Genomic DNA, 12376 nt, shown 5'->3' with positions numbered 1-12376 from the left:
CCCCATCTGAGGATGCTCGCAAATAGTGTAAAAAAACAGAGAATCAAAACAAAACAAGTGACTCACTGAAAACCAACTGGGACACACACTGTCATATCCTGAGAGAGCGTGAGAGATGCCTTCCTCTTATTGAAGGACAGATGGATCGCCCAATCTGTTACGTGCCAGTGTGCCAAAGGACAAACCGGCCACCAAACATCTTGCACCTGAGAGCAGAGGCTCAAAACTGGAGAATTTCAGAAACAGCCCATCAGGTAAGGATCTGGTAGGTAAACTGTGGAAGACAAATATCATCTTATTACAGGAATTCTAATAAAAGTTGTTGGGCGACCTCTAGCGGCTCTACCGCGAATTTACACGCTGGTTGACGTCACCGCGGAACGTACCACTACTACAACAGCAAGTGTGTAAAAGGTTAAAGTTAAAAGTCTACGTTTCACTGTTTTGAGCTCTTGACACCCCGGCATCCATTTATTTTTTTTAACGACCAGACTTTCCCTCCAAAAGGGACAGAAAATAAGCCAACTGCGGATAAACAATGCAATGTTTTGTCCCGTGTGACACAAACCGGAAGTGAACGCAGAGAGGCGCCTTTTCTGAGCTTTCTGAGCACGCTCTTGAGTAGGCCAGCACTGTTTTTAAGTTTAAAAAAAAGTTAACTTACGCGCTTAACACAACTATACGACATGGCTACTAAAAAGAAGCGAACGTCAAACGTAGATAATGACAGCTGGGTTGTCATCGCTCCAGGTGGGTTAGAGAGTGTAGTATGAGCTAACTGAGCTAGCTTGCTGCGCACTTTGCAAGCAGTTATTAAGCGTTGATAGGTGTAATAACTGATGTAACTGCTGGTGGTGTTGTGAGCTTTTATGGAGGCTGCCATGCTCTTGTCTTAAACTACATGCTATAATAATAAATTAAAGCTTGGCATATTTGTTATAAGAAGAATAAGAAGGAGAAATAGTGGTGAATTATCATGTGGTGTCTGTTTTGATGTCTGCAGACTCTGCCATCGACACACACAAGCACGACGGTGATCCAGTTTTTGTGAGACTAAGGAATCCATCAACAGGTCTGATTGTGTCTTTATATACTTTGGTCTAGCTCTGAAACTTGGTGTTCATGTCATTATCATTAAGTGAGTAAACCTTTAGATGAAATTAAACTTCTATCATATAAAATGCAATGGAAATAAGAGAAACTGGCACACCGAGAAACTATGTGCCATTAGTCTAGGCACCCTGGACTGTATACTTTATCAAGTTTTGAGCCTGATCTTAGAAGTAGAGAGGGTGTCTGTCTCCTAAATCCAAACTGGAAGCTAGTTCCACAGAAGAGGGACCAGAATGCTGAAGGCTCTGCTTCCCATTCTACTTTTAAATACCCTAGGAACCACAAGTAAATCATCAGTCTGAAAGTGATGTGCTCAATTTGGTTTATATAGTACTACGTGGCCTCTAGGATAAGATGGGACCTGATTATTTAAGACCCTGTATGAGAGGAAAAGGATTTAAAGTTTGATTCTTAATTAAACAAGGAGCCAATAAAGAGAAGCCAATGTGGGAGAGATAAAAGTCTCTCTTTTTAGTCCCTGTCAATACTCTTGCTTTGGATCAAATGAAGGCTTTTCAGGGAGCTATGAGATAAACCTGATAATGAATTACAGGAGTCTAGGCTAGAACCAGTAAATGCATAAATAAATCTTTCAGCATCACTCTGAGACAGGATGTTTTAAATTGTCAAGATACTGTGCAAATGCTAAGAAGAAGAAGAAGGCTGTAACTTATCGATAACAGCAGATTACGGGCTTTACAAGCCTGTGTTTCTAAAGTAATGCTGATCACTGAACGTATATCAGTAGATTAAAGTTTTGTGTGGGTGGCTCTGGGTTGACATCCTGCTATGTTTGGTTTAGTTTAAACTCTTTCTGTTCTTACTGTGTGTTACCATCACAGAACATAGTGTGCAACCATAACGTCCAGCCTCACTGCATGCTCTTTCCCGACTTCTGAGATCAACACGTAGCTGCTGCAAGAGATTTGAGAGCAGTTAAACTAACAAAGGAGAAAACTTTAACATCAGCTCTGAGCAGCTTTGTAAAAGAAAATCTGACCACTGTTTGCTTCTTTTGATTTAAGAGAGTCATAGTTACTCCCGCCGTTTACCCGCGCTTCATTGAATTTCTTCACTTTGACATTCAGAGCACTGGGCAGAAATCACATCGCGTCAACACCCACCGTGGGCCTTCGCGATGCTTTGTTTTAATTAAATATTAACTTAAAATTCAACAAGATGTCACTAAATCATAACCTGTGCCAACCCAGAACACTTAGCAGGGTAATGTCTATATTCACACACTTGTTTTGTTACTTGTTGGTTTGGACTTATGGATTATGCCTTTTTGTTTTCTAATGTGTGATTTATTTATTTTTTTAATTCAGTTGCAGTTCATTGATTTTTAATTGATAATCAAAATTGCTGAGGCTGGACTGACACACACACACACACACACACACACACACACACACACACACACACACACATGCACTCCTTCATACACCAAGTGAATTTTTGCACAATACTGAGTCTTTTGCAGATTTCTATTGCACTGTTGTGTCTGTGTCGTTCTGTTCTCTCTGGTGTTGCACTGTCTTTGTTTTTGTTGCAATCTTTGTACATTGCACTTCATGCAGTCCTGTGTTGATTGTCTGTTATATGTCATATGTAGCACCATGGTCTTGGAGGAATGATGTCTTGTTTCACTGTGTACTGTACCACTACACATGGTTCGAATGACAATAAAGCCACTTGATCTTGATTAGCATGTAGTGTCATGTCTCAATATACTGTGAAATTAAAAACAAGTATATATCTTATAAAAAGAATGATAGAAAATTAAATTACAAAATTTTCACTAATTCTCCAAGCAAACACACAATAATGTTTGAATTTTTGTTTCAGTGCTTCTGCAGGTGTGTTGCACTTGCTAATTTGTGTTGCTTTTGTCCAGATGAACCCAAAGCAGGTCAGTCAGGCTGAAATCTTGAATCTGGGCCAGTTTTTCTGCTTTGAAACTCATCATTCTGTCTTCTAATCTTTTGGGTCATTAGCTAGCTATAGACTGAACTCCAGACCAAGCAGGATTCTGGTAGCAATAATGTATTCCAGCAGTACCTCTTGGAATACAGTATTGTCCAAATAGTGGACAAAATAGTTACTGTCCCTTCAACAGGCAGAAGGGTTGGAAGTTAGGTGGTGTACATGTAGGGATTGATTGTATTAACTTTTTTAAGAATTAAAAACAGTGGTGTAGAAAAACTGCTTTCTGTACAATTAACATTTTTTTTTTCAATTTTTGGTCATCTAAAACTTTTCTAATCCTTGAGATGTTTCCCACTTTCCTTTGTGTTATTAAGGGCTAATCAGTGGAGTGGGAAATTGGGGTGTAAAACTGTCTCACATATGGAAACCCATTTCCACCACTAAAAAAAAAGTATCCATAACTTGAAATTTCGAGTTATCTTTTGAGTTAGTGCTGCCAATCAGTTATCTACGTGAATGACGTCATTTCCTTGTTATCCGGAAGCTGAAGCCCTCAGCTCCAAATGCTACAGTTAAGCTACCAGTATTACAGCCAGTCATGAATGCACAAATTGCTGATTATTTTCAGTGTGGCTTCACAAATTATGAAATCCTGGTGTTATTAGCTGAATCACATGCGTTACTATCAGCAAACGTACTCTTGAAAGCGCCAATTTGTTGCAATCCAGTTTTGAGTGCGTAGATTACTGATTGGCAGAGCTAACTCGAAATTTCGAGTTACTACTGTCGAAATTATGAGAAAATAAGTCGAAATTTCGAGTTATGAATACTTTTTTTTTAAATGGCGGACACAAGCATCCATACTCACATTTAAAACTCACATTGATTTATTTTTATCTTCTTTTTCAATTATATATTTATTTTGTTTATTGATTTCATTGTATGCTTAATATATGGTTTTTAACTGTTATCTCTGTTTTATTATTGGAAAGCACTTTGGTCAACTTTGTTGTTTTTAAAAGTGCTATATAAATAAAGTTGGATTGGATTAAAACAGAACCTCAAAAATAGATATTTTTTTTCACGTTTCCCATCAGGTGTTAAACTGGGCTAATTCTGTGTTTTGTAAACTGCAGAAACAGAACTGAAATAACACATTTCCTCCTTTTTTCATTTTTTTTTTTAAATCCTGCAGATGCAGCATCTCTGTACATGTTGGGTTGTGGGGATGTGATGCTGTATGAGGTCAAAGCATTTGAGGATGATTTCCACTCTTGGTTTGTTGGCCAGGCTGTGCAGAGAGGTGGGTCTCATTCCAGAGTAAACTGAATCAGTCTGATCATAATTACACACACAGCTATGATGTCGGTTCATTTGATCTTGAATCTGCATCAGCTATATTTGTCTGATGGGAAGAGTTTTGCAATCAGGGCTTATTCCAGCTTGGTTGAAGTCCATAGAAGCCAAATGATCTATTCAGAAGCTCCTTTTACATTGGACATAAATACTGACAAATGGATTCAACATACAGCTTACCTATAACATGACATCATACACCAAGCTGACAGCTCAGGTCTGTGATTCACAGGTTTGCATACTGCGATGCAGTTTAACTGTATTTGTAATAGTTTTCTTTTTATTTAATCAACAATTTATTGATTAAGTCATAGAAAAATTTATGAATTTTCAGCTGATGTCTCGCAGTTATTTAGTTTGCTGTCCTATAGCAAAATTTAATCAGATGCTAATTACGTGTCTTTGCTTTACCAGTTGTCTTTCTCTCTTTTTTTAATCAGATGGGAGACTGATCTTTGTAACACCTTTGGATCCTCTCTTTCTAATTTTGCCATATTTGATCAAATCTGGCAAAGAGGTAAGAAGAGGCTTACATACAATTAAGTGAAACATTTTTCAATTTCAGCATAGCATTACAGAGACATTAGATATTGTTTCATAAGGCACAGAACAGTAGAGGAAGTTCAGAAAAACTTGCATGGATTTAACTATATTGAATACATTATAAGTTTTTGTGTACAGAGGCAAAATTACAAAAATTATGTCATTGTCAAAAAAACGTGTGGACCTGACTGTTTCATCCCTTAATGTGTTGCTCAGGAAAAGTTCCAGCGTGTGGATCAAGTTGTTAAAGATGAAGAATTCCCAGCTTGCTCGAGGCTGCTTAGCTGCGCTCGTACCCTGGCCTCCTTGCACCACATCGCTGAGGAAAAAGGTGAATTTTACTTTTAAAGATACTATGATTCATGAAGCTACAAGGTCAAGCTGGATGCTTTGTCCAAATGTTGTGTTCCAGAGGTGGAAAGCCAGATGTATCATCGATACAGTCAAGAGAAAACCATGAACTGGTTAAAGAAAAAGGTATTTATTGAAAATCTATTTTTGCTCAATGCAATACAACACTGAAAATGCATGCTTATTTTTTGCACATGCTGCACATTTTCTTTATGTATGTATTTTTAATAGGTGGAGAGGACAGTTATTGCCTTAAAGAAAAAAAATGTCTCTGTGGGAGAAGGAGTGAAGTCCTCAACATATGTCAGAGTAAAGTCAGAGACAGACAACCAAGAGGGTAACTTAAGACCACTTAACGCTTTTAAGATGATTCCCATTTCTCAACCATCTGAATTTTCTGCCTCATTCTTAACCCGAGAAGACATATTTGGGCTTAAATAGTTTCTTCCTAGGAAGACTGTTGACCAGCAGATGGCAGTAGCGCTGCAAAGTTTTTGTTTATAGATTATGTTGACTCACAGATCACTTAAACAATTCCCTGACCTTAAGTTTTTAAATCTCTTGGTCATAAAGAAATACAGAAATAATCAAACAGGGCGATTTTGGTTATTTGTATCTCTTATTTAACGATACAGAGGACTTCATACGGTATTCCCACGGCCTGATATCAGAGTATATCACTGAAGACCTGAGCAAAGCCCTCCTCACACACTTGGGGTAAGTTGATGAATGATGAACATCTTAATGAGTAATGGTATTAACGCCACTGCAGATCAAGCACATCTCTTATTGTGCTTCATAGGTTACCAGAGCTCACAAGCCCAAAGGAGACCGAGCCTCCTTCTAAGGTATGAGCTCTTCCCACTTAGGTGCAAATATATGTGGTGTTGCATGTTTTCAGTTCTGCTTGCTGTCGTAGATGCCGTGCACTCTTCATGCACTCATCCACCTTACTGTAAAGTGTTGCATGTTTCACAGGGGAAATCCTCTGCCTGCGCTTGTGTGGGGTTAACTTTGCTTATAGTGTGAGGACATTAGAGCTTGTAGTGGTGGTTCTGTGGAAAAATAGCTCGGTGGTTTTAGTCATGAAAAGCCTGTCTTACTTCCTCGTTTGGCAGAAGCGGAAACTTTCAGACAAGCCGGTGGAGGCTGGAGAAGACTACACCAAATTCAACAGTGCAGATTTTGCGCGCAAAGTGAGTGTATATCTGCTGGAATAGACTAAAGCATGTGGAGCGTCTGGTGGTTTTATCTTCGTTGTAATTACATGATAATGACCAAAGCTTGCTGTTATTTTAGCTTTTTCTATTTCTTTTTCTTTCTTTGTGTTTTTTTTTAAGACGCTGATTGTTCGTGCAGTTTTTGTTTGGCGATCGCTTTCTTCAAGCCTGGTGTACATCGTGTATTCACAAGGCTGTGGCCCTTACCTTGTAGATTTAATTGAAGTTGATGTTATGTAATTAATTTCCTGCTGTCTCCACACAAGGGCGTTGTGTTATATTGATTTTTCTTTTTTGCATTTCAGCCGCCCAAGAAGATGACGGCAGCTCAGAAAAGTCTAGCTAAGGTGGACAAGACAGGCATGAAGCCCATGTCGTCCTTTTTCAGCCCCAAGGTCAAAGCAGAAAAGAAATGAATGCTGTTTGTGTTTGATTTGTGACATTTCTAATAAAGAAAAAAAAGTATTTGAAAGTACTTTCTTTTTAAATACTTTGAAGGTAAAGGGATCGTGGCACGTAATTTAGCATTCCTTTTAAACGGATAAATATATAATATTTAAAAAAACATTTCAGATGATATGGGTTCATTTAAGTTTCTGCATACTTCTTTTGCAACAACCACAAACTACACAAAGACTTTCTTTAATCCTACTTTAGTACCTAAACATTCATTCAGATCCTCTGTATCCTGAAATTGAGTGACAGGTATTTGTAACCCTGGGAAAATAAAACCAATAATGCAACACTCGCTGTATACCATAAAAGTTAGGTCAGGTAGATTGTGTTTTATTGACTTTTCATGTTTACAACTATTTTAACTTTAGCAATGATAAATACAATAACTTTGGCTGGTTTTGAGCTATTCACACAGCCCAGTCCTTGGACTTGCTGAACTTCTCTCTCACATGAAGCGCTCTGACTTTGAAAGGAGCCATTGTTACATTTTTCAGTTGGTTTTGATACCTCAGAGGACTCCAACCTTTCCTTGGGTCTTACCTGTACACTACTGTACAAAATTCTGTATCAAACACAATACTTAACCCTCACTTTGTTCAGTTTAAAATAGACATTAAAAGATAGGTTTAAAAAAAAATTCTTCACGATATCAAAAGAATTTCCTGATCTTTTATTTTAGAGTATACAAAAATGATCCAAGTTGGATCTTTAGTGTCATCAAGTGTCATCAAATTGATATGTATCTGAAATCAGTACTCACTTGGACACTATTACATGCATTTTGCTGGTACTAGATCGAAGCCCATTTTGCCCTCCGAAGTTCCTAAATTCTCAGTGGCATCAATTCAACAAGGTGCTGAAAAGATTCCTCAGAGATTTTGGTCCGTGTTGATGTGATTTTGTCACACAGTTGCTGCAGATTTGCTTGCTGAATATCTGTTATTTGAATTTCTCGTTCCACCACATCCCAAAGGTGCTCGAAAGGACTGGGATGTGGTGACTGTAGGCCGTCTGGTACCTTCATTTTTAGTCTTTTTAACATAATTGCTTTCAGAGGATGGGTAACTGAGGTCACAAAGTGATGGTCAATAGCAATAGTCCTGTTAAATTGTGGTGTTTAAAGCAGCAGGAAAAAATATCCCCCACACAATTACACTACCAGCAGCTGTTAATACAAGGCAAGATAGATCCATGCTTTCAGATTGTTTGCACAAAATTCTGACCCAAAAATTTAGATGTGGTAGTGGAAATCAAGACCAGGCAACATCTTTCTAAACATGTTTTGATGAGCCTGTGTGAACTGCTGCCTCAGTTTCCTGTTCTTAACTGACCGGAGTGACACCTGTTGTGGTCTTCTGCTGCTTTAGCACATCCAATGTTGAAATATAAATATGTAATGGCCCTGGTGTCATGATTGCTGTGTTTTTCAATATGAAGTTATTTGGGGTTGACACTGTAATGCAGAGGTGCACCAAAAGGACACTTTAACAGAGTGAAATCCTTATTAATATGAAATATTATCACTTGTGCATTTCTTACTGTGACATGTTCAAGTCTCTGCCAAGGAAAAGCGAAATTTTAGAACACAAGGGTTAAAATATATTTCAACAGCTGGCTGCTTTTGCTTTAATAAAATTATTTTCTTTATTAAAAACTAAGTAATTGTCTGCACAGCTTTATTTATTTATTTTACTGGTGTCAAATGATCAGTGTGGCAGTGCTACTGATTTCAATGTCCACTAAGCTTCATTGCTTCTTTAATTTGGGCTTGAAGCGCAGTGTCTGGAATGCGCTCTCCACCACTTTGGGCAGGTGGATCGGGTTTCTCTGAAGTCGCAGCCTGCTGCTCGTAGACCCGCTCTGTTTCTTCTTCGTGGGGATCCTTTCGTTGGCACAGTCAGGAACTGCTGTCTGGTCCGAAGCATCTGAGACTCGAGGAACTCGCAAGACCCAGTTAGAGTGGAGGTCATGTTCGGCCGAGCTGGAGGCCACTGTGGGAGGAAATGACAAGAACCCGAGGAAGCATTTAGTATATGTGCAAGTGGCAGCCATAATTAAAGCTAGTTGAAAGAAAAGCTTTGCTGTTAGCATCGATGCGCTGTCTGAAAGGAGCTTTCAAAGCCTAACGTAAAATAATCATTATTTTCATTATTTCATACTTTCCCTGTGAGGTTGAGTTGGCAATGGGGTGAGCTCAAGCTGGAATTCTCAGTGTTTCAACTACTTTGTTTTACTGTTTTCTTGACTTGTACTCATGGCTTTTATTAATGAGAATATTTTCACTGGGTTGTAGGTGTTTAAAGAGCTGCTTTTAGCTGCTCCCTTCACAAGGACCTGCCACAATAGGTAGCTCTGCATATTTGATTTGGCAGATCTGTACTCCAGGTGCCATTCATGACACAACCACACAGGGGTGTGTCCTCCTGGGAATGAGCTGGGGATTTTTCCCTTGTTAAATAAATGTGTAAACCAATACACTGTGGAGCTACTGGGTCATCCATGTTTACCGGGTTTAAACAGCCTCCGTGAAAGGATTCACGAAAGCCTGATATTTGATATATTTGTTTTGTAAACCTCTCCAGGATGAATGAATCTAATCCTTAGCAGCAGCTGAACTGAAATTATGGATCTGGCCTCAAACAGCTCAGTCAGTGTATATTTATATCTCCCAAATTATGTCTACCGGTCTAATTAACATAGTTTAATAACAATTGCTGCATTTAATTCAGTGTGGCACCACTGCTCTTGTGTTTAAACTCATCAGATAAAGATAAACAAAGATAAATCTTTAGAAGCATTTTTCTTTACTGCTACAAGCAATAAGCTTAATACTGATACCAATACACACCTTTTCTGATTACATTGTTTTTACATGTCTGGAGTGGGCAGAGATGGGCCTTTTTTTAGTGCCATCAGTCGTTCAGCAACATAATGCGGAAAAAAAAGAAAAAAAGTGATCATGGGTAAAGGCAGACCGCATTTAAAATTGGATCCGTATCATTTAATTTGAAAATAAGAGATTGGTGAGGCCTTGGTGGAGGAGTGAACCTAATAGTTTATCATGTTTTGTATCTAAATCTGCAAAATACACGACGTCGACTGTTGAATTAACCTTGTGTAGTTGAGGAGGGATAGTGGATGTTGAACATGGAGCTGCCAGGCAGGAAGAAACCAGGAAAAACCCAGAGAGATTCATGGATGTAGTGAAGGAAGACATGCAGAGGGTTGGTGTGACAGAGGAGGATGTTAGGGAAATAGGGAAGATGGAGGCAGATGATCTGCTGTGGTGAAGCCACAACAAGAAGACGTTAGGGTAGCCTACTTAAAGATCAAGCACCTTTGACCATGTGGTGCGTGCATTCAAAAATGGCATAAAAGCCCTTTTTACATGTTTAACTTAGTCAGCTGCATCAGTGGCTTATGAATGCATGAATGTAAGCAGGGCAGTTTGCTGTGAAACAGAAAGCCTATATCACGTTTAGCAAATCACAGTAAATATTCTGATTTTGACCGAACCAATTTAATCATTGCTTTTGCAGTTTAAGTCTCACATCACATCCAAAACAGAATATCCAAACAAGCTGTTGGTGGCTTTATCACGTAGGTGACTTCACTGCTCGTAGGTTTCCAGGTTGTCTTAAGGTTCAATGATCCTCTCTCACTTCCAGCATTACTCAAATTAAATGCTGGAATTTCAAACTCACCAATAAAATCCACGTCTGCGTGCCCATCATCCTTGTATGGCTTGCGCAGAGGTTCGCTGTCACAGCTGGCAATGACCGCATCAAAGAACTGCAAAGTGTCGTCCTCAGTTGGAACTGGGGGTGCTGAGGGTTTGGCTCTTGATATCTGTGGTGTAAAATGATAGAAGAAAAAAGAAAACATTTTTGATATTTCCTTCCATGTGATATTGGCTGCTTGGTTTAAGCTTACCGGTCCCTCCTTTTTAGGCGGCGAGGGCGCAGGCTTCTTCTTGGAAGAAACTGTGGCCTTTGCGTCTGTACCCTTCAAGTCGCTCACACTCTTCATGTACTGCCTCCTCAGAGCCACAAGCGCTTCCAGGTATTCAAGGCAGTTCTGATTCTGTGAGTACAGCCATATCCTGTCCTCTTGTCTCTGATAATAGTACAAGGTCGACTCGATGCTCACTGTGCTTTTGCTCCGTTTTAAAGTCGAGCCCGCAGCTGCCTGAGTTTTCTCTCCTACAACGAGCATGGAGGTGCTGCGCACCAGCCTGACAGTGCAAGCGTTGTGGTAGTCCTGCTCTTCCCGACACCCACTACCACCACCACCATCCCGACCTCTCTGTCCATGATGGTTGGGACGGAACACATTATTGATCTTTCTGAACATTCCTCTAAGGACAGTATGTCATGTTGACAGACCTGCTCTCCAGTTCCCCTTTGCACACCATTTATCCATATACAAAAAAAGTACAAACCAACAAAAAACAGTTGTTGTCCTTTATGGGAGTCCTTATCACATCTTTGCTGGAGCTGTTCAACGGGACCAGAAGCTGTCCAGGGTGCTGAAATTGCCAAACTGCTACCTTGTTGTGCTACAAGAGCAGACGTGAGACAGGTGTCTAACCTGATCTCAGCATGTCCTTAATGTTATCGGATGTTGCTCAGCAACATTGCTGTAGCAACGGGTTGGTAACTCTACACTTTGCGCTCCCATTACTGAGCAGCAGACCTGTGTCAGATATCTTAACCCACAGGAGATTAAGTGGACAAAATAACTACAGCCACCAATGAAACTCTGGACCTTTTAGTTTTAGCGACTATAGCTGTGAAGCCACCTGTTTACACACCTGATACTAGAGAAAACGAAAGATAATCAGAAGCAGAAAGCTGCAGTTACACATGGGTTTACTCGTTTAGACTTTGGTGGTATTTTGTGCTTTCGAGACTTATAATTCAGCTGCATGAACAACCTAACAGCCTCATGAGTTTATGCTGTTATATATTAGGTTTCCTTTCCTCATTAATAAGAAATAACTTTCTCTCATGTTTCATGCACTGCTATTGTTGGAGTTCCCTATCACAAGCAGAGGAAGTCTGGACAGAAAGGAGTCCTTCAAGCCGACAAGGGGCTTTCATCTCGAAAAAATCCAGGCCATAAATAACACCTGAAACCTCTCAACACTTTCACCACATATCTGATTTAGACTTCAGTGTATAGCTGCACTACAGCAAAGCTTGAGTCAAGTGAGGAAAAAGAAACTATTTCACGACCATCAAAGCCTCTGGGCTCAAGTGACTTTGACAGTTCAGTGCCTGAAGAATAGGCAAAGCATCAAGGAGGAAATGATTATTTGTGGTCACATAACTGAGTGTGAAGTTACCAATTCTGCTTTGCTGTGAACTCAGAGGATGGGAAAAAACTGTTTAAGCTAAAAACAATCA

General features: G+C 39.5%; 2 protein-coding genes across 3 annotated transcripts; one reads left to right on the top strand and one right to left on the bottom strand.

Annotated features, from left to right (window-relative positions):
- Positions 1 to 490: 490 nt before the first annotated feature.
- On the top strand, positions 491 to 6977 carry rnaseh2b (ribonuclease H2, subunit B). 2 transcript variants are annotated; one of them, XM_004551243.5, is made up of 11 exons: positions 507 to 750; positions 1004 to 1072; positions 4238 to 4345; positions 4839 to 4915; positions 5158 to 5272; positions 5354 to 5418; positions 5524 to 5629; positions 5928 to 6009; positions 6095 to 6140; positions 6411 to 6488; positions 6818 to 6977. In XM_004551243.5, the coding sequence occupies exons 1-11, from the start codon at positions 687 to 689 to the stop codon at positions 6926 to 6928; spliced, it is 921 nt and encodes a 306-aa protein (XP_004551300.1). In that variant the 5' UTR covers positions 507 to 686; the 3' UTR covers positions 6929 to 6977. The 2 variants fall into 2 exon arrangements, with proteins under 2 accessions (XP_076730914.1, XP_004551300.1); XM_076874799.1 differs by lacking the exon at positions 6411 to 6488 and having other exon boundaries at positions 491 to 750.
- Positions 6978 to 8618: 1641 nt separating this feature from the next.
- c9h13orf42 (chromosome 9 C13orf42 homolog) lies at positions 8619 to 11546 on the bottom strand. The gene is made up of 3 exons (XM_023154933.2): positions 10902 to 11546; positions 10673 to 10817; positions 8619 to 8959 (listed from the first exon to the last, which is right to left on the bottom strand). The coding sequence occupies exons 1-3, from the start codon at positions 11319 to 11321 to the stop codon at positions 8715 to 8717; spliced, it is 810 nt and encodes a 269-aa protein (XP_023010701.1). The 5' UTR covers positions 11322 to 11546; the 3' UTR covers positions 8619 to 8714.
- Positions 11547 to 12376: the final 830 nt, after the last annotated feature.

Source organism: Maylandia zebra, linkage group LG16, assembly GCF_041146795.1.
Source record: "Maylandia zebra isolate NMK-2024a linkage group LG16, Mzebra_GT3a, whole genome shotgun sequence".
NCBI classification, from domain to species: domain Eukaryota; kingdom Metazoa; phylum Chordata; class Actinopteri; order Cichliformes; family Cichlidae; genus Maylandia; species Maylandia zebra.
The sequence above is the reverse complement of the archived record's forward strand: the minus strand, read 5'-3'. Positions and strand labels throughout refer to the sequence as shown.